The sequence below is a fragment of the Scyliorhinus canicula genome, chromosome 11 (assembly GCF_902713615.1).
Source record: "Scyliorhinus canicula chromosome 11, sScyCan1.1, whole genome shotgun sequence".
NCBI classification, from domain to species: Eukaryota; Metazoa; Chordata; class Chondrichthyes; order Carcharhiniformes; family Scyliorhinidae; genus Scyliorhinus; species Scyliorhinus canicula.
The window spans coordinates 87,674,432-87,696,107 of record NC_052156.1 but is presented as its reverse complement, the minus strand read 5'-3'; the positions used below and the strand labels follow the sequence as shown (position 1 = coordinate 87,696,107).

Sequence of the window (21,676 nt, the reverse complement as noted above, 5' to 3'; positions counted from 1 at the left end):
AATTATAACAGTGAAATGATCGTTAATTATTCTGAGAATAGGTAACCTAACACTGAGTGCTTGAGACTACATATTGAGTGACTCCCAACCACAGCGCCGCAGAAACTGGTTTACACCCAGTGTCTGATCACAGGAAATCTTTCACTTATTTGGGCAGCATGGTAGCACAAGTGATTAGCACTGTGGCTTCACAGCGCCAGGGTCCCAGGTTCGATTCCCTGCTGGGTCACTGTCTGTGCGGAGTCTGCACGTTCTCCCCCTGTCTGCGTGGGTTTCCTCCGGGTGCTCCGGTTTCCTCCCACAGTCCAAAGACGTGCAGGTGAGTGACTTGCATGGGAACATCCAGGTGGTGGGGTTCCCAGGTATATGCTGCTCTTGTCCTTCTAGATGGTAGTGGGTTTGGAAGGTGCTGTCGAAGGAACCTTGGTGACTAACAGCAGTGCATCTTGTAGATGGTACACACGGCTGCCACTGTTCGTTGGTGGTGGAGGGTTTAAATCTTTGTGGAAGGGGGAGCAATCAAGTGGACTGCTTGGTCCTGGATGGTGTTGAGCTTCTTGAGTGTTGTTGGAGCTGCACTCATCCAGGCAAGTGGAGAGTATTCCATTACATTCCTGACTTGTGCCTTGTAGATGGTTGACAGGCTTTGGGGGGGTCAGGAGGTGAGTTACTCACTGTAGGATTCCTAGCCTTTGATCTGCCCTGGTAGCCACAGTATTAATGTGGCTAGTCCAGTTCAGTTTTTGTTCAATGGTAACCCCCAGGATGTTGATTGTAGGGGATTCAGCGATGGTAATGCCATTGAATGTCAAGAGGCGATTGTTAGATCCTGGATGCCAGTTTCACGCCAAATCGCAATTCTCCAGTGCCTCAACAGCGGCATCAATGAGTTCCACTCCGTACATATAGAAAACAACCTTGGTATAACAGGCCCTTAGCGGGCCTGACCCGGTATTCTCTGGGGCCTACACGATTCTCTGCCTCTACCGGAATGCATTCCCTTTGGCAAGGTTCACTTGTACTTTTAAAAGGCGCCATGGCTGCTGAGGGAGAGAGAGAGGTTCGGAAAGTGTCCAACATCGCCATAGTTTTCTGACAGCCATGCCACTGACCGGAGTGCTTCTGCCAGAGCCGGGGGAATCGCGGAGGAGGCCAGAAGGTGGTATTTTCTCATTAGCATCGATTGTGTTCCACGTGGCGCTCATGCCAGCCCCTATATTTTTTTAATGTATTTTATGCCAAACATATATAGAATGTTACAACACATAAACCATTCGGGAAACAAACTTCCCAACACACAGCTATATATACAGTTGGTACAAACTTTCCCCTTTTCTCGCTCACCACCATGCGCGACATACACTTCCTCAAACACGGCCACAAACATCCTCCACCTTGCCTCGAAACCCTCTGCTGAACCCCTTAATTCATATTTGATCTTTTCCAGCTGAAGAAAGTCATAGAAGTCACCCAGCCAGGCCGCTACCCCCGGCAGTGTTGCTGACCGTCGCTCTAATAAAATTCTTCACTGGGCAATCAGAGATGCGAAGACCACAACATCGTCCTTCCTCCTCTCCTCCAGCTCTGGCTTCTCCGATATCCCAAATATCACTGGCAAAGGGTCCGGCTCAACTTCCCCTTCCACTATCCTTGCAGATGCTGCGAACACTCCCACCCAAAATCACTCCAGCTTTTCGCAGCCCCAGTACATATGAACATAATTCGCTGGTCCCGCCCACACTTCTCACACTCATCTGTCACTCCCTGGAAGAACCCACTCATTCCTGACTGAGTCATGTGTACCCTGTGTACCATCTTGAACTGTATCAGGCTCATCCTTGCGCAAGAAGAGGTCACATTTACCCTTCGTGGCGCCTCACTCCGTACTCCCCAGTTTATCTCCCCTCCCAGCTCCCCTTCCCACTTCTCTAATCTTCACCACCCGCTGAACTCCCTGTTCTCTCAGCCACCTGTATATGTCTCCGATCCTGCCCTCCCCTTCCTCATCCGGAAGCAACAGTCGCTCCAGCAGGGTGTACCTCGGCAACCTGGGGGAATCTTTGCAAATCTTCTGCACAAAGTCCCTGACCTGCAGGTACTTAAACTTACTTCCTCTCGGGAACTCTACCCTTCCTTCAATTCAAAAGCTTCTGCCAAATACAAATCCCTTAACCAGCCCCATTTCTCTCCACTTCCGTTGGCAGCACGGTAGCACAAGTGGATAGCGCTGTGGCTTCACAGCGCCAGGGTCCCAGGTTCGATTCCCTGCTGGGTCACTGTCTGTGCGGAGTGTGCACGTTCTCCCCGTGTCTGCGTGGGTTCCTCCGGATGCTCCGGTTTCCTCCCACAGTCCAAAGACGTGCAGGTTAGGTGGATTGGCCATGATAAATTGCCCCTAGTGACCAAAAATGTGAGGAGGGGTTATTGGGTTACGCGGATGGGCCGGGTGGCCTCCTTCTGCACTGTGTGTTCTATGTTCTATACGTGCCATCTATCCCCCCGGCTCAAAACCATGGTTTTCACACAATGGCGTTAAAACCGACATCCCCTCTATCCTAAAGTGGTTCCAGATCTTCACCGTGGACTGCACCACTGGGCTCTTTGAGTATCTACTTGGTGCCATTGGCAATGCCTCTGGACCCCCTACAGGATTCCTCCTCCATCCTAACCCATTCTGCCCCATCTCCTCCCACCATTGCCTCACTTTCTCCACGTTCGTCGCCCAATTGTAATGTAGCAGGTTTGACAACACCAACCCTCCCTTCTGCCTCTGGAACGGGGTCCTCTTAACCCTTGGCACCTTCCCTGCCCACACAACGTCCAAAATAATCGTGTCTAGTTTTCGAAAGAAGGCCTTCGGTATAAAGATCGGGAGTGTCTGGAATATGAACAGGAACCTCGGCAAAATGTTCATCTTCACCACTTGGACTCTCCCTACCAAAGTCAAGTGCAGCGTGTCCCACCTCTTGAGATCCTCCCTAGCCTCCTCCACCAGTTTTGTTAAATTCCATTTGTGTAGCATCACCCATTCCCTCGCTACCTGAATCTTCAGGTATCTAAACCTGCATCTGGCTACCTTAAATGGCATTCCCCCGAGATTGGCTCGCCAACCCAACTCGTTCACACTTCGTTTTCCCTACCTTTCACATATATCCCGAGGACGCCCCAAACGGCCCCAATAGGCAGCAATCCCGGACATGGCCGCGCACCAGTTGATTATGGGAGGAGATTTTAAGTATGTTCTGGAGTCGATAGATCGAGCCCCAGGTCAATGGGTAAGATACATATGACAAAAGAGCTGGGCGGATTAATGGAAAAGATGGGTTTGGTGGACCCATGGCGCTTCAAGAATGCAGGGGGAAGGGAGTATTCCTTTTTTTGCGGATATGTACAGGATGTATTCCATGCTCTCCAACAGTCCGAAGCCTACAATAGTAGACGGTCCGAATATAGCGACACCCGATGCTCCCTTCGTCCCCGCGTAATCCCTCGCCGACCCCCTAAGAGCCATTGCCAGAAGCTCTATAGCCAGCACAAACAGCAGCTGCAACAGTGAGCACCCCTGCCTTGTTCCTGTGTCGTTCAAAGTTCCGTGAACCCATGTAATTGGTCCGCAAACTCACCATCGATGCCACATATAACCCATTGCACAAATTTTGGCCCAAACCCAAACCTTTCCAGGAACTCAAACAAGTACCGCCACTCAACCCGGTTGAATGCCTTCCCCGCATCCGTGGACACCATTACCTCCGGTACTTGAGCTCTTGATGGGATCATGATCACATCTAACAGTTCCCTTATATTGCTGGAAAGCTATCTGCCATTTAAAAGCCTGTTTAGTCCTCCGCAACCATCCCCAGGACAAAACCTTCCATCCATCCCACCACCAACTTAGCCAGCACTTTAACATCTGTATTCAGCAACGATATGGGTCGATACGACCCACATTCCAACAGGTTCATCCTATTTTTGGGGATTAATGTGATCACTGCCTGCGTCATCGTCTCCGGCAGCTCCCCCTTCTCCAACGCCTCATTAAATGTCCCCAAGAGATGTGGTGCCAGGTCGGTTAGGAACTCCTTACAAAATTCCACTGGGTAACTGTCAGGCCCCGGAACCTTCCCCGACTTCATACCCCTGAAATTGTCCAATATCTCCCTCAGCCCCAGGGGCTCCTCTAGCACCTGCCTCTTCTCTTCCTCCAACTGTGGAAACTCCACTTTGTCTAAGAACCGTCCCATGTCCCCCCTTTCACCCCCGGGTCCACCCTGTACAGCTCCATATAATAATCCCCAAACGACTCGTTTACCTTCCCCGGCTCTGACACCACCTCCCCTGCCCCAGTCCGCATCTTCGACATTTCCCTGGAGGCAGCCTACCTCCGTAGCTGATGTGCTAAGATTCGACTCGCCTTCTCCCCGTTTTCGTACTGCACCCCTCTTGCCCTACTCAGCTGTCCTACCGCCCTCCCCATTGTCAGACTATCAAATTGCCCCTGTAATTTTTTCCTCCTCGTCAATCCATCCATGGTCGGCGCCCTCGGGTACTCCCTGCCTACCTCCAATATCTTGTTCATTAGCCGTTCACATTCCTCCCTCTTTTTCCCTATCCGCATGTGCCTTGAACAAGATAATCTCGCCGCTTTTAGCGTTTCCCAAAAGGTGGCCGCCGACACCTCCCCGTTTTGGTTCAATTCTCTATAATCTTTAATCACAGCCTGCACTTTTACACAAAACCTTCCATCTGCCAACAACCTCGAATCGAGCCTCCACCCCGGCCTCTGCTCCAATCCCAATCTGAGCCGAATCTCCAGCCAATGGGATGTATGGTCCGAGATTACTATCCCCGCATACTCTGCCCCCTCCACCCCGACCAAAACCTCCCGGCTCACCACAAAAAAGTAAATTCTGGGATATACACTGTACACATGCAAAAAAGGAATATTCCCTTCCCCCTGGGTTCTTGAAGCATCACGGGTCCACCATACCCATCTTTTCCATAAACCCACCCATCTCCTTTGTCATATCTATCCTATCCATTGACCTGAGGCTCGATCTATCTACCCTCGGCTCTGGAACACAATTAAAATTTCCTCCCATAATCAGCTGGTGCATAGCCATGATCGGGATTTCTGTCAGCAACCCCCACATTAAACCTACGTCATCCCAATTCGGTGGATACACATTTACCAACACCACCGGCATCCCTTCTAATACCCCACTCACAATTGTCATGTGAGAGTACCTTTAAGAAATGGGTGTTTAAGAAATGTACCTTGAAGAAATGGGGGTTCATCAGTGATGTCAGAGAGTGGGTGGAGCTGGGTTGTCTGTCGGCTTTTTACTTTCATTTTAGGCTGTTTGCTGCAGGGTGTGTTGTAGTTTTGTTTTCAGAGCTGGATAGCTGCAGTCACTGCCAGAAGGTGTGTGAATCTCTCTCTGTAATCTAAAGACTGTAAATCGATCCTGGTGATTTAAAACTAATAACAGTAGTGATTTTAACCTGATGTGCTTCTGGTAAAAGGTGTTTTAAGTTTTATGGATGTTAAAAGGAAACCTTAAAGGATTACTTAGTGTTGTATTCTTTGGGGGTTGTATTTGAATTAATGGTTGCGAAGATGTTCATTGTATGTTTTAAAAAGGTTAACTTGAGTTCATAGAATAAACATTGTTTTGCATTAAAAAATACTTTTCCATTTCTGCTGTACCACACTTGTAGAGTGGGCCTTGTGCTCCCCATACCACAATCTATTAAAAGTTGTGGGTCGGTGAACTCTATGATACACTTTGGGGTTCTCTAAACTCTGGCCCATAACAAATTGGGGGCTCGTCCGGGATAAAAGTCCATCTATTGGATTGGCTTAGTGAACTTAAAGACAGTGAGGGGTGAGCATATTGTGGTTGCTTTTCAGGTGTGGTATTTTAGTTTAAGTAGGGAGTGTGTTGTGGACAATGGCTCTTTCAGAGGCTCTGAAGTTTTTGGGGGTGAAGACGGTCACATGCAGTACCTTACGGACAGAGACTAAAAGCAGACTGTTAGATTTGGCAAAAACATTACAGTTAACATTACCTGATTAAATGTGAAAAGATGAAATCATTATGGTGGTGGCTAAGCATTTAAAGTCACCTGAGATACAGTTTGACTCATTGGAAATAGCAAAAATTCAGTTGCAACTTAAACAAATGGAACATGAGAAAGAATTAAAGCAGCTTGAATACAAAAGAGAGAGCGAGGAAAAAGAGAGAGAAGAAAGGAAAACAGAAAGAATCGCCCTAGCAGAACAAAAAGAATGAGAAAGGGAGATACAGATCAGGGAAAAGATAAAGAGAGAGAGTTTGAACTTCAGAAAATGGCCATGAAACATGACAGTCAGTTAAAATTGGCAGGCGTAAAGGGAAACGTACAGTTGGATGACAGTGATGAGGATAGTGAGAAAGAGCATCAAAGTCAAAGGCTTGGTGGGAATCTATTTAAATATGCCCAAGCATTGCCAAGGTTTGACTAGAAGGAGGGAGAAGCCTTTTTCATTTCATTTGAGAAGGTGGCTAAACAAATGAAATGGCCACAGGATATGTGGGCATTACTGATTCAAACAAAGCTGATAGGTAGAGCTAGTGAAGTGTTTGCATCACTACCAGAGGAGGTGTCTGAGCCATATGATGAGGTGAAAAAATCCATCTTAGGTGCATATGAACTAGTGCCTGAAGCTTACAGACAAAGGTTGAGAAATTTAAGGAAAGAATTTGGTCAAACATAAATGGAGTTTGAAAGGCTCAAACAGAGTGGTTTTGATAGGTGGATAAGGGCTTTGAAAATAGACCAAACGTATGAAGCTCTCAGGTAAATTATGGTTTTGGAGGAGTTTAAAAATTCAATTCCTGATGTAGTGAGAACTCATGTGGAAGAACAGAGGGTTAAAACTGCGAGATTAGCAGCAGAAATGGCAGATGATTATGAATTAGTTCATAAATCAAAGCTTGGTTTCCGACATCAGTTTCAGCCTGTGAGGGATAGAAACTGGGGACATGAGAAATACTCAAGTGGTAAAAGTAAAGGTGATCTGATGGGAGACAATAAGGAGAACATAGAACAGTACAGCACAGAACAGGCCCTTCGGCCCTCAATGTTGTGCTGAGCCATGATCACCCTACTCAAACCCACGCATCCACCCTATACCCGTAACCCAACAACCCCCCCTTAACCTTACTTTTTGTAGGACACTACGGGCAATTTAGCATGGCCAATCCACCTAACCCGCACATCTTTGGACTGTGGGAGGAAACCAGAGCACCCGGAGGAAACCCACGCACACAGGGGGAGGACGTGCAGACTCCACACAGACAGTGACCCAGCCGGGAATCGAACCTGGGACCCTGCAGCTGTGAAGCATTTATGCTAACCACCATGCTACCCTGCTGCCCCAGTGTACCTCAGATTAAAAAAGAAATCCAGGAGGGTGGAAGAGACATGAAAAGTTTCAAATGTTTTCACTATAATAAACTAGGCCATGTAAAGTCAGTGTTGATGGTTTTGGGGTTCTCTAAACCCTGGCCCATAACACAGTCACATATCTCCCATCCCGGTCCCTCACTTCCTTTGCGCTCACAAACCCAGTTTCCTTACTCATCAAAAGTGCCATCCCCCATGACTTTGAATCAAACTCCAAGTGGAAAAGCTGACCCACCCACCCCTTCCTTAGCCTAATTTGGTCCATCACGTGGGAGGTGCGTCTCCTGCAGAAAGATCACCTCCGCTTTCAAGCTCCTAAGGTATGCAAAGACCCAAGATCTCTTCACCGATCCATTGAGTCCTCGCACGTTCCATATTATCAGCTCTTATTAGGGGCTTACACCTTTATTCCCCTCTGCCGTCCACCATCCTCCGCTTTTGGCTCTACCCCTATACATGGCCCCTGACAATGTTTCTTCTCCAACCTTGCCTCTTCGCATCACCATCCCTTTCCACTCCCCCGCCCTTCCCCCTTAAGGCCACCTCTCTCGGCCTTCTGCCCCACCTCAATTCCGTTCACCAGCATTACCTTCCAGCGTAGCAACTCCTGCCCAAAGGCTCCTCCCACTGACCCCCCACTCCTCCTGCCCCTGTCCCCCGCCCTAACCCCTCTGTTCTGTGAAGAGAGCACCCCGCTGACCTCCCCCTCCCCCTCCTGAACAAACACTTATCTCGAACCACAAGTCACTTTCCCAAGCAGCAGGAGGGGGATGGGGACAGCCGTCCCCTTACAAACATTTCACCCCGCTACCCTTTGTCAACCCAACAGTAAAAGAAGAGCCCCCCCAACCCCCACTCTACCCATATTCAAAGTGCTAGCACCTCCATCTCCCAAAATTGTTCAGTTTAGTTCTCCCCCCCACTTTATGCTCCTTGATAAAGTCATTGGCTCCTTCTGGTGTCTCAAAATAGTACTCCTGGTCTTTATATGTCACCCAAAGCTTCGCAGAGTAGAGCACCCCAAACCTGATCTGCCGCCATTATAGCACCGTGTTAACTCTGTGGAACCCCACAGACCATTTTGCCAGCTCAGTCCTAATGTACTGGTATATTCCGACCTTGTTCCCCTCCCATTCGGTGCTGCGGTTCTCCCTGGCCCACTACAGAATCCTCTCCTTCTCCACAAATATGTGGAGCCACACGATCACTGCACAGTGGCTCCCCGCTCTGGGCTTCTGTCTCCAAGATCTGTGAGCTCGGTCCACCTCAGAGGCCTTATCCAACACATCTGCCGCCACCAGCCCTGCCAACATCTTCAAAATGTATTTTGTGGCACTCGCACCTTCCACTCCTTCAGGCAGGCCGACTATCCGCAGATTCTGCCTTCTCAATCTATTTTACTTCTCCTCCACTTTTGCTCTCAATGTCTTGCAAAGGTCTCCTAAGTGCCCCACCTCCAATGCCAACACCCGATCTCTGTGGTCTGACATCACCCTCTCAATCTCTCGGATCTATGACCCCTGTACCTCCACGCATTTCTCCACCCTCACCATCAAGCCCTTCAGGGGTGCCATAGCCTATTCGATGGCCTTCGGGCAATCCTCCTGCATCTCCTTCCTCCTCTGGTGGAACTCTTCCTTGATGAACGCCATCAACTGTTTCATCAGGGACTTTGCTATTGCACTAGCCCTTCCCCCTCCACCATCCTTCCACTGGCAGCTGCACCACAGGTCTCTTCCAACTCCTTGGCCAAGTCTTTCACCTTCTACGGCTGGGTTTGGTAACCAGCAGACATACCACTCCCGGGGGGACCTTCTCCGATCCTCAGTTACATTTTTCCATTGAAGTTAACCCCCAATTTTGAGTAAAGAGAGTACTTTTCTATGCCTTCAAGCAGGAGCTGCTTTGTGTGTGACCACTCACACCCTGGACGCCAACAGAAGTTCCCCGTGCTAGCCCCTTAACAGTCGTTGAATCAGTCCAGGTGCAGCGCTAGTTTTGCTCTTGTGGAAGTCCATGAAACCTGCCCCGGTGTCAACACTTAATTTCAGGAACGGAGAATTCTGCCATGTATCTTTCATTATGAGCTTTTACTTTTCAGTGTTTCTTTAAATGTTCCCAGTGTTTATCACCATTTATCCAATCAATCTTCGCCATTTCTCCCCTCATAGCTATGTAACTGGCTTTGTTTCAAGTTTAGATTCCTGTTGTGACGGGACGATGTCACTTTCAATCTTCACATGGAATTAAATGGTATTATGATCACTATTTCCCAGCAGACCCTCCACTGTGTCTTTGCTAATTAACCCTGCTTCATTACACAATACTTGATCTAAGACAGCTTTAGCCCTAGTCAGTTACACAACATATCTCTCCAAGAAAATGTCATCTTCTGGACCACCTTTACCAATTTCATTCTCCTGGTGTATATGAAGATTAGGGGTGGCACGGTGGTTAGCACTGCTGCCTCATAGCGCCAGTTCAATTCCAGCCTTGGGTGACTGCCTGTGTGGAGTTTGCACATTCTTCCCTTGCCTTCATGAGTTTCCACTATGTCTGTTTGTTGAGGCAGGCTGAAGAACAGAACTTTGACTGCACTCTTAGCAGGAGAGAGGGAGAGTACCGGTTCTGTAAATGCGCTTGTCTTTTTATACAAAAACAGAAAATACTGGACAATCTCAGCAGGTCTGACAGCATCTGTGAAAAGAAAAGGGAGCTAACATTTTGAGTCAGGATGACACTTTGTCAAAGCTCGAGAAACTGGAAATGGGGTCAGTTTTATACTGTAATGGGGGTGGGGGGGGGGCGTGGAGCAGTGGGGCTGTATAAGGGGGTCGGGTACGTTTTGGCGCCGCCCTTTTGGCACCGATCATTTGACACCGCCATTTTGGCGCTAAATTGATTTGGCGCTCATTATTTTGGCGCCCAGCTGTTTTGGCACCTTTGTTGTGTATTGAATATATTGCCAGGAATGTAATGATAGGTTAATAATAATAATAGATAAAAACATGACATTTATTTCTAACGTAACATTCTAACGTATGTTACTCGACGCATATTCGGTAATAAAGCATACAACACAGGGAAAACCCCACCATGCCTTCTTGCCATAATGACATAAACCTGGTAAAATAACGGAGGAGACATCTTAAATGTCCCATCTCCATACCACACTTCTGAATCACGTAAAAAAACTACCCAGCTCTGTCTCCCAAAAATTAAAATTCTCTCATCTTCTTGACCACTATCGCCAATTAAAAAGTTCTCACTTTGACCATTGCTCGTCACATAGCATTTGTACTCGTCAGGGATCACTAACTCTCTTGAATTTGCAGGATTTGGAGGAGCAGACTTTATTAGATTTTGTTTTCTTCTTACGATTTTTTTCATAGCCTCTGAGTTTGGAAGTGATGCTTGTGCAGCTTGAGAACTATTTTCAAGACATCCGTTTAGAATTGTTGACGGCACTTCAAGAGTTTCTTCAGCTTTACGCTTCAAACTTGTTTTGATGGTAGCAACTTCCACACCCACTGCTGAAGCACCATGAGAATGTCCGTTCACTTCCTTCACTACTTCATTGTTTTTAGTGTGAATGCGACCTTTACACTCGTTTTTTAATTCGCATCTCCAAAACATTAACAATGGGTCGCTTTTGCTATATTTATCAAACACGTATAAATATCCATCGTGTGTTAATTTTGGTTTGTCTCTCTTGCTTAGAATTTTTTCAGCCATTTCTGGTATGGGGTCTAAGAGAAATTAAAAGCAAAACTGTATTTCTAGCTTTCAAATGTGAAAAGAGAACAGGCTTATGTAGCACCAAGGCTGTAGATTGTTATCATTAATTGCTGAAGTAGTCTGAATTGGCGCCAAACAGATGAGCGCCCAAAAGGCCAGCGCCAAAACCGATGAGCGCCAAAAGGTCGGCGCCAAATGATCGGCTCCAAAAGGGCGGCGCCAAATAGTCCCATTCCCGTATAAGGAGCCAGCAATAGGTGGAGATTGACAAAGATGTCGAGGACAGAAAACAAAAGGAATGTAAATGAGGATGATTAAGGCTAAGAAGGGTACTGATTGTATCATGTAAAGAGATTAGGATCTGTGAATGGCAGAACAAAGGTGAGCAATGAGTCATCGGGCAACTAGGAACAATTGGCCCAAGTAGAGTGGGGAAAGGGGGAAAACAGTGGTGAGGGAAAAACAGATCAATGGAAGAAATGAAAATAAATTGATAGAAATAAAAATGGGGTGAAGGTGGAGGAGCGAGTTCAGTCTGAAGTTGTTGAACTGAGTGTTAAGTCCAGAAGGCTGCAACACACCGAATTGAAAGATGAGATGATGTTCCTCCAGTTTGTGCTGGGCTTCACTGGAACATTGCAGCAGGTCAAGGACAGACATATGGACGTGCGAGCAGGACGGTGAGTTGAAATGGTAAGCAACAGGAAGGTCTGGGTCCTACTTGTGGATTAACCGAAGGTGTACTGCAAAGCAGTCACCCAGTCTACGTTTCGTCACTTCAATGTAGAATAGACCGTATTGGGAGCAGCAAATGCAATAGACCAGATTGAAGGAGGTGCACGTGAAGCTCTGCCTCACTTGAAAAGAGTGTTTAGGGCTTGAGATGGTGAGCCGGGAGGAGGTAGAGGGGCAGGTGTTACACCTTCTGCGATTGCATGGGAAGGCGCCGTGGGAAGAGGGTGAGTAATGGGGGTGATGGAGGAGTGGACCAGGGTATCCCGGAGACAGCGGTCCCTGCGGAATGCTGACAAGGCGAGTGAGGGGAAGATGTGTTTGGTGGTGGAATCATGCTGGAGTTGGCGGAACTGGCAGAGATTGATTCTTTGAATACAGGTGGGGTGAAAAGTGAGGACAAGAGGACCCTATTCTGGTTCTGTGAGTGAGGAGAGGGTCAGTCGCGGTTGAGAGCCCTGTTGACCACAGTGGGTGGGAAATGATTGTACATATTTCTTCCTATTTAGGGTATGGCCTTCCCTCGTGTCTTATCTCTCCAACTGAGCAATTTCCTAAAGTCCAATGGCCAGGCTTGTGGTTTATCAACAATATATGATTTAAAGTTCTTCGTGTCAGCTTGAGTGTCATATGTTTAAAATATATGTTCATACATATATTAAAGACACATCTCCACTTTTGTTTATTTCTAATGTGTCAAGATTCTTAAATATATAGATGTCCAGACAACCACTATTACGAATGGTGTTATCTCAAGTGTCAAAAGTTATATAGCTAAAACAGAAAGTATGTTTAATTAATTCGACTTGCTGTCTCTATACACCTTTCCCGCGTTCCGGTTTGTGGTTATAACTGCAGTAAGGTAATTTAAAGAATTTACGGTCTGTAATTCAAGGATCTTCCTTGGCCCTGCATTTGTCTGATATGACTGAATTAACCTAAGGGTCAAATAATCTTTTTGCAGCTTCATACTGACTTTTAAAAGACCTTTTTGCTATAGTTGTTTCATTCCACTTAGAATTAAAACACGTTGTGTATTAATTTCTGCTGCTTATAAATGTCTTTATTCTAATTCAAATTCCACGGACAGTGTGATATCCATCACATCGGCATGTGGGACTGGGAGTAATCCTGAGATTACTGCTTCAGAAATCCTGCTTTTCAATCTCTTTCCTACCTCTTTAAAATCTGCCTTCAATATTTCATCCCTTTTCCGACATAATCCATTTGTACCAACGTATATCATGACCCCTGGCTGATCACTCTCCCCCAGAAGAATGTCCTGCAGCTGCTCCATACATCCTTTCCCTGGCACCAGAAAGGCATAATTCCATCCTGGAGTCATGTCTATGGCCAAAGGCATCCCTGTTTGTTCCTCTAACTACCAAATCGCCAATCACTATTGCTTTTTCCCACTTCTTCCTCTCCTCTTGTGCAGCTGAACCACCCATGGTGCCATGAATTTGGCTCTGACTGCATTTCTCTGAAGAGCCAATGTCTCCATCAGCATCCAAAATGGAAAACCAATGAGTTGGCAGGACCTCAGGAGATTCTTTTTCTTCCTGCCTGGTTCTCTTGGACTGTTTGGCAGTCATCTATTCCCTTTCTGTCTTCATCTTCTTAGCTTACGGTGTGACCACCTCTCTGAACGTGCTGTTCACATTGCTTACAGCCTCACTGATGCATCACAGTGACTCCAGCCGCCACCCAAGCTCCAAAACCCAGACCTCAAGTTTCTGCAGCTGATGACACTTCCTGCACATTTGGTCATCTGGGACAACAGCAGCGTCCACAATGTCCCACATACTGCAGGACAAGTATTCCACACGACTCAGCTGTCCTGTCATACCTTAAGTTTATTTCACTTCCATTAAATTTATTTAATTTTTGTTTACTCGTATCAGCTTTACTTGGCCTTAACATAATTAAACCTAGAACTATTGATAAACCTTACCAGTACTGATAAATCTGACCAATACATAGCATACTTTATGAGTTTTAATAAACTTTACTTAAAGCACCTCTTACCCCCATGCACCCAATTACCATGTGAACCTAATTCACTACTCACTTGGTCTCCATCTCACTCAGGAGTAGTCTCCTGTCTCCTCGTGTGCTCCTTGCTAATGTTGTATTGTGTGTCACTTTACAGGAATGATCATCTCTGTGCAGCTTCTTCGGGGTGACATGGATCACATTCGAAGAGAAAATCCCATGATCTTTAACAGAGGTGTGGCCATCACCCGCAAACTGGGCTTTCCTGACGTTATCATGCCAGGTAGGGTTTGACCTGTAGTCACTGAGGAAACATGATCAGAAGAGTGGAGCTCATTCTTCATATTTAAAAAAATTAAGTGTTTATGACTTTTATTTTGCCCCAAACATTGCTATGACAATTTTGACCTTGTATCTAGAGTTTAGAAAAGAGTCAAAATAGATGAACAACAATTCACGATTCTAAATCTTCACTCAAGGATGTTTTTCAAATCTTTAAGATGGTTATGAGAAGAGACATGGCGCTGATCCCTGGTGTCAGAGTTTCAAAGAATGAGTGGAGAGGCTTGGACTTTGATTCTTTGTTCCTTAACATCGGAGGGATTCTCTGTTCTTGATGCAGTGAATGGAGATTTGGCTGAGTGCCAAATTCTCTGTCCTTGCTGGTGGTGGTAGCGAGACAGACTTGCAACGGAGAATCCCATTTTTGGACTTTCATTCCCGTTCCTTCACACCGGCAGGAGTCTCCGTTCCTGTTTCAGTGAATGGATCTTTGGCTGAGCACCAAATTCTCCCGCTGGCAGTGATAGTGAGCTGGACTCATCAAGGAGAATCCCGCCCCTGAAAGGAGATGTCTGAGAGGTACCTTAGAGGTGTAGAAAAATTAACTCAAACATTATTTTAAATTAAACTGCAAATATAGAACAAGGGGGAGCCAGTCAGTGTGGTATATTTGGACTTTCAGAAGGCGCTTGACAAAGTCCCGCATAAGAAATTATTGTGCAAGATTAAAGTGCATGGGATTGCGAGAAGTGTATTGAGGTGGATAGAAAACTGGTTGGCAGAGAGGAAGCAAAGAGTAGGAATTAATGGATCCTTTACAAATTGGCAGGCAGTAACTCATGGGGTGCCACAGGGATCGGTGCTGTGAACCCAGCTATTCACAATATATTTTCATGATTTGGATGAAGGAACAAAATTTAACATCTCAAAGTTTGCAGATGATACTAAGTTGGGTGGGAGGGTAAACTGTGATGTGGATGCAGAGATCCTACAACATGATCTGGACAGGTTGGGCGAGTGGGCAAATCAATGGCAGGTGCAGTATAATTTGGATAAGTTGGAAGCAAAATCAAGAAGGCAGATTACTACCTGAATGGTTGTAAATTGGGAGAGGGGAGTGTGCAGCGGGACCTGGGTGTCCTTGTGCATCAGTCACTGAAGCTAAGCAGGTGTAAAGAAGGCGAATGGTATGTTGGCCTTCATTGCGATAGGTTTTAAGTACAGGAGCAGTGGTGTGTTGCAATTATACAGGACCTTGGTGAGGCCACACCTAGAATATTGTGTGCAGTTTTGGTCTCCTTTTCTGAGGAAAGATGTCCTTTCTTGCGAGGGAGTGCAGCGAAGGTTGACCAGACTGATTTCAGGGATGGCAGGACTGTCATATGAGGAGAGATTGACTAGGTTAAGATTCTTCTTGCTGAGGGGGATCTCGTAGAGACTTATAAAATTGGACAAAAGGACTATGCAGTCCTGTTTCTTGCATCATGATGCTATTTTCTGTTACAAAACATAACTAATGCATAACACAAACTCTCCACATTTAGCTAACTGGAAGAGGAAGCAGTTAATCCCATGGTTGATTATACTACCCATGGAATCCTGCAGGCTACACAAATTAAACTGAGTTGTCTGGAAGAAGAATGAGGGGGGATCTCATGGAGACTTATAAAATTCTAATGGGACTGGACTGGGTAGATGCAGGGAAGATGTTCCTGCTGGTGGGTGTGTCCAGAACCAGTGGTCACAATCTGAGGATTCAGGGTAAACCATTTCGGACAGAGAGGAGGAGACATTTCTTCACCCAAAGAGTGGTGAGCCTGTGGAATTCATTACCACAGGAAGTAGTTGATGCAAAACCATTGAATACATTCAAGAGGAGGCTAGATATACCACTTGAGGTGAATGCTATCAAAGGTTATGGGGAGAAAGCAGGATTAGACTATTGAGTTGGATGATCAGCCATGATCGTGATAAATGGCGGAGCAAATTCGAAAAGCCAAAGGCCTCCTCCTGCTCCTATCTTCTATGTATCTATGTAAATGTGTTAAATCTGGTATTGGTAAATTTGGGACTGATATCTGGGAATTCTTTATCATACATTAAGTGAGCAACAGGGAATAGACTTTCACATCGAGCAATAGTGATCAAAATCCTGAAATTAAGAAACAGTGGGATACTGCAAGGAGGGAAGTTAGGATATGCAAAGAACAAAGAAAATTACAGCACAGGAACAGGCCCTCCGGCCCTCCCAGCCTGCGCCGATCCAGATCCTTTATCTAAACCTGTCTCCTATTTTCCAAGGTCTACTTCCCTCTGTTCCCGCCCGTTCATATACCTGTCTAGATGCCTCTTAAATGATGCTATCGTGCCCGCCTCGACCACCTCCGCTGGTAAAGTGTTCCAGGCACCCACCACCCTCTGCGTAAAAAACTTTCCACGCACATCTCCCTTAAACTTTCCCCCTCTCACTTTGAAATCGTGACCCCTTGTAACTGACACACCCACTCTTGGGTTGAGTTAAAGATAGGTTGAATGGCGTTCCTCAACCATAATTAATTTCCGATCATGTGTCCACTGGGCTCGTCCTTAAGAGGATGAGTAACCCTGCCCTACCCCCAATTTAAATGAAATATAGAAATGGATTTAATCTCAGAGAATATGGTGAATCTTAATTGGATGAAGATAATTGCATTGTGCAATCACTTAGTATAATTAAATTGAATGACATTCCTATTGAAAGAAATTAATACATGTTAATACTGTGGAAATTGAATTTCCTTTTTAAGCCCATGAAGTGCATTGAATAGATTTCATGGAGAAGTGGGGACTGGTGCTTGACTTCATAAAACACTTAATTACTATCCATATATTGATTGCCTGAAGCATTTTTACTTCTTGAGAGCAATTGCCTGCAGGCACATTACAATTTACAGTTATGTAACAACTGTAAATATAAAGAAGCATCCCACAACAGTTTGAAAATAACAATAATGAAACAGGAATTGAACCAGGAAAAGAGTTTTTCGAATGACGTGACTGAAGACTTAATCAAAAATAAATTCTCAGAAGACTCGTAAAGATGGACAAAGAGATTGGGGGGGTGCATCCAGCAAGGGAGTTTCAGTGAGTACGACTTGTTAATATGTCTGAGTGAACCTCTACACAGCCCAGACAACACTCAGTTTAATTTCTGTAGCCTCCAGGATTCCATAGGTCGTACAATCAACCATGCGATTAACTGCTTCCTCTCCTAGTTTGCTAAATGTGGAGAGCCTGTTTTGTGACAGAAAATAGCATCATGATGTAAGAAGCATAGTATTGCCTTTGTGTCCAATGTGATTGGGCAAGCAACATATATTTGATACGTCTTGAATGAATGCAGTCTCCTGGAATGTATTTGATTGTTTTGTGTTATTGAGGAAGATTTTTTTCTGAACTTTGCCACAGGTTTTTTTTCTGTTTGGCTTTTTGCCTTCCTCAGGAAATTATCTTGCTAACTGGAAAGGATGATGTACAAAGCTGTACCATCTAATGGATAAGGTGTGCACTGTGGGTGTGATGATCTCTTCTCACCCTCTGCTCATTTGTATCCTTTACAAAATATACTTTAATGACTGTGTTTCCATTAAAGGATGACTCATTGTTCAGGCAGGTTTATTTCCTTCTGTTGGATATAAATCCAACTCACAAACGAACAGAAAAATTGGCCTTTCACTCACAAGTAATTCTCCAAAGGGCCTGAAAAATATAAAATGATATAAACACAGGGGAACAGAGCATGGAGGTTACTCTGATAGAACAAAAAATTATAAGTGCCTGCAACTGGACTTACAAAAAATGATCATTCAGCTCATTTACTGGAAAAGGCAATCTGTTGTGGAGTGGGCTTACAACAAAGCAGAAAGAATGCAGTGAGTTCTAAGTCAAGCATCAGCACATGGTCTTAGCTGGGAGTGTATTCACTGCAACATTATTACCCTCACATTTTGAGGGGAAATCAGTCACAAAAAACTGAAATTTTGTGCTAGACTATCATCATTTTAGTTTGTTATGATCTGTCAATACAGGAATAGTGTGTATCCTCTCCTGTTTTTGATTGATTTCTTTCTTTAAGTTAGGGGATTTACCCATGACAAATAATTTGTAGCAGTGAAAGAAATTCATGTTACATCTCATTTTATGAAGGAGCTCATATTTTGGGGCAGGAATGCTGTGATCATTGTCTGTTGCAGCAGTATAAATATGATCATGCGATCAGCAAAATTAGAAATGTGACAAAATGCAACAAAGTCAAATACCAATCCAGTTTCTTTTTAAATAATGTTGTTGGCTCTGCCTAAATTTAAAAAATAACAGCTTTTTGATAAAGTATTCCACATTCAAATAACTCCATGAAAAATATTTTCTAACTTTCTTCTTGTGACAACCTGAATGATGCCCTCTTGTTCCCAGTCTGTTACCAATCTGTCAAGAGGTTGTAAACTGTGTTTCACGAGTTATGCTTTTAAAACCTTTCCCCGTTTTGAAATTATATTTATATTTTTTGAGTGTGAGGAAGGTTATTTGTTGAAGATTGTCATTTTTTTCTTGTTCCTGGTAATTCTTCAGCCTAAAATATTTGTTCACTCTGCCAATGATCTGTCTTCCTGATATTGTCTGATACTTTCTTTTGATGTGGAGATGCCGATGTTGGACTGGGGTGAGCACAGTAAGAAGCCTTACTTACACGTTAAAGCTGGTGTTGTAAGACTGTTTAACCTGGTGTTGTAAGACTTCTTACTTTCTTTTGAAACAGCAGTGACAGAAATGAAGCAGGTTTTTAAAAAAATTCAATCTCGAGATAATATCCATTATGATCTGACAAGCCAAACACATCAATATACATCTGTCATTTTGTCCTGTCGTATAAAAAGATAGTCAAATGTGTTCTTTCCTGTTGTGCAGAACAATTAGTGTCATTTTGTCCAGTGGCATCCCTGATGGCTGTCTGGATAAGTATGTTTTTTGTGCTCACAGTTCAATTAATCTCCCAGGAAGTAAACCATCTAATTAAAGTATGGTAATTGACATTGTGGACATCTTAAATTATAGGTTTGATTGGCACCTGTGCCTGAATTAAAGACTTGAGTCAGGTTTGATTCTTTCATGGACAGGAGCTACATGGTTATAAGTTTCTATTTGTCTCCCTGCACTGAGCTCATTGAAGTAACATGGCTAATCAGTGTACTCAGAGCACTCAACACGTAAGGAGTGAGCAACAATCATTCAGAGTCAATTTTATGTCCGCGATTCACTAAGGAATCTGTGCCTACATGCATCAAGACCTAGACCATATTCAAGCTTGGGCTGATAAGTGAAAAGTAATAGTTGCACTCCAAAGGTGCCAGGCATTGACCAGGCCCCAGTGACAGAGAATCTAACCACCTTCGCTTGATGTTCAGCAGCATTACCATTGCTGAATACTGTGGCTATAAGAGCAGAGGCTAGGAATTCTGTGGAGAGTAAGACCATAAAACATAGGAACAGAAATAGGCCATTCAGCCTATCGGGGTTGCACCGCCATTCAATGAGATCATGACTAATCTGGTATGTTAATCCTCAACTCCACTTTCCCACTTTATCCTCATTTCCTTGATTCCCTTACTGATTAAAAATGTGTCTATCTCAACCTTGAACATTCTTAACGACCCAGCCTCGACAGCCCTCTGCGGTAAAGAATTCCACAGATGCACTGCCCTCTGAGAGGAGTAATTCCTCCTCATATCTGTCCTAAATGGATGACCCCTTACTCTGGAATTATGCTCTCTGGTCCTAGACTCTCCCACAAGGGGACAGAATCTTTCATCATTTACCTCGTGATGCGACCATCAATTCACTCAAAGACACGAGTAGAAGCAAACCGAGGTTTTAATCAGCTTAGAACAGAGCCTGCCTGCGACTAGTACAATATTGTGGATCGCCTACAGGTCAACTTCTCTTTATACTTCCTTTCAAGGGGAGGAGCCATGAGCGGAGCCCGTACATGCCCCAACATATCCCCCTGTGGGTGAAGCCACACAATGACCCATAGGTGGAGCCCACAAGGTCAACAACATAACATAGCTGTAACGCAATGGCAGAACATGATACTAATACACTGGTGAATTACTAGTACTATACATTCACCACATTCACCCCCTATTAAAAAATGAAGTCTGGCGGGGGTGACGGGCTCATAAGTTCAGCCGGTACGGCGCACGGATTGTGCGTTGCGATCGCCGAAGCTCTGGTGGTGCTACTGGTCCGGGTGTCGGGCTCATCTGTGCTGGCATCGGAAGTGTGGCCTGTGTGGGCACAGGCATGGACTCCGGGAGTGTCTCTTCTGGAGCTTCATTCCGGTGTGGCGGGCGGGAGGGAGCGCGGGAGCCATATCGGGGCGGGGGGCTGGACATGGTAGGTTGGGCGGGATATAGTGGGGAACCTGAGGTGATGGTGGTGGTGGAGCCTGCGGGCGCCAGGTCCCGGAGGGAGACGGTATGTTGTCGACCATCGGGGTGTTCGACATAAGCATACTGAGTGTCGGTCTTATGGCTCCTGATGTGTTTTCTGAGGAGGACTCGTCCCGGTGTCTTCAGCCAGGACAGAAGCGAGGCCCCTGAGGTAACTCCCCATGTCCGGGTGAATGAAGTTCACTGTGCTCCCGGAGTCGAAGAGGCAAGGCGTCTTGTGCCCGTTAACCAGGACGGCCATCATGGAGCTCCAGAGGTGCTTGGGTCGCGACTGGTCCAGGGTGACCACGCTGAGCTGCGGGTAGCCGGCGGCATGGTCGGAGGTGCTGGGGCGGCCCCGCGATGACTGTCCATATTGATCATACGCGTCGAGGGGCGTAGCAGATGGCAGCCAAGACGGCTGGTGAATACACTGGTGAATTACTATACATTCACCACACCTAGTTTAAGCTAATTGGCCAATAGTTACCTGTTTTCTGATTCCCTCCTTTTTGAATAAGCGTGTTACATTGTCAGTGTTCCAATCCTCTGGGACTTTCCAGAATTTAAGGATTTGGGGAAAATTACTGCTCAGTGCATCCATTAGCTCTGTACTTACTTTCTTTAAAATCTTAGCATGCAACCCATCAGGCCCAGGGGAATTACCGGCCTTTAGCTCCATTAGTTTCCCTAATACTTCTCTCCAGTGATAGTTACTGTATTTATTTCCTCCCACTACCTTTGCTCCTGATTAGTTAGTATTTTTGGAATGTTATTAGTGTCTTCCACCCTGAAGGCTATCGTAAAGTATTTATTTATCTCCTCTTCCATTTTCTGGTTCACCATTATTATTGCCCAGTCAAATTTTCTGAGAGGCCAATGTTCACTTCGGCCTCTCCCGTTTTATATATTTAAAGAATCTCTGACTCTTTGTATTTTATATAACTCACGAGTTTACCATCATAGTTTATCTCCTCCCTTTTTATGATTTTAGTCACCTTTTGTTGTTTTTA

At 45.3% G+C, this 21,676-nt stretch overlaps 1 protein-coding gene across 1 annotated transcript in view; it reads left to right on the top strand.

Moving 5' to 3' along the window:
- Positions 1–21,676, top strand: part of dock3 (dedicator of cytokinesis 3) — a 1,304,448-nt gene that overhangs the window by 671,199 nt on the left and 611,573 nt on the right. The window contains 1 exon segment of the mRNA XM_038810823.1: positions 14,072–14,197. Within this exon segment, the coding sequence (XP_038666751.1) occupies positions 14,072–14,197 (126 nt within the window).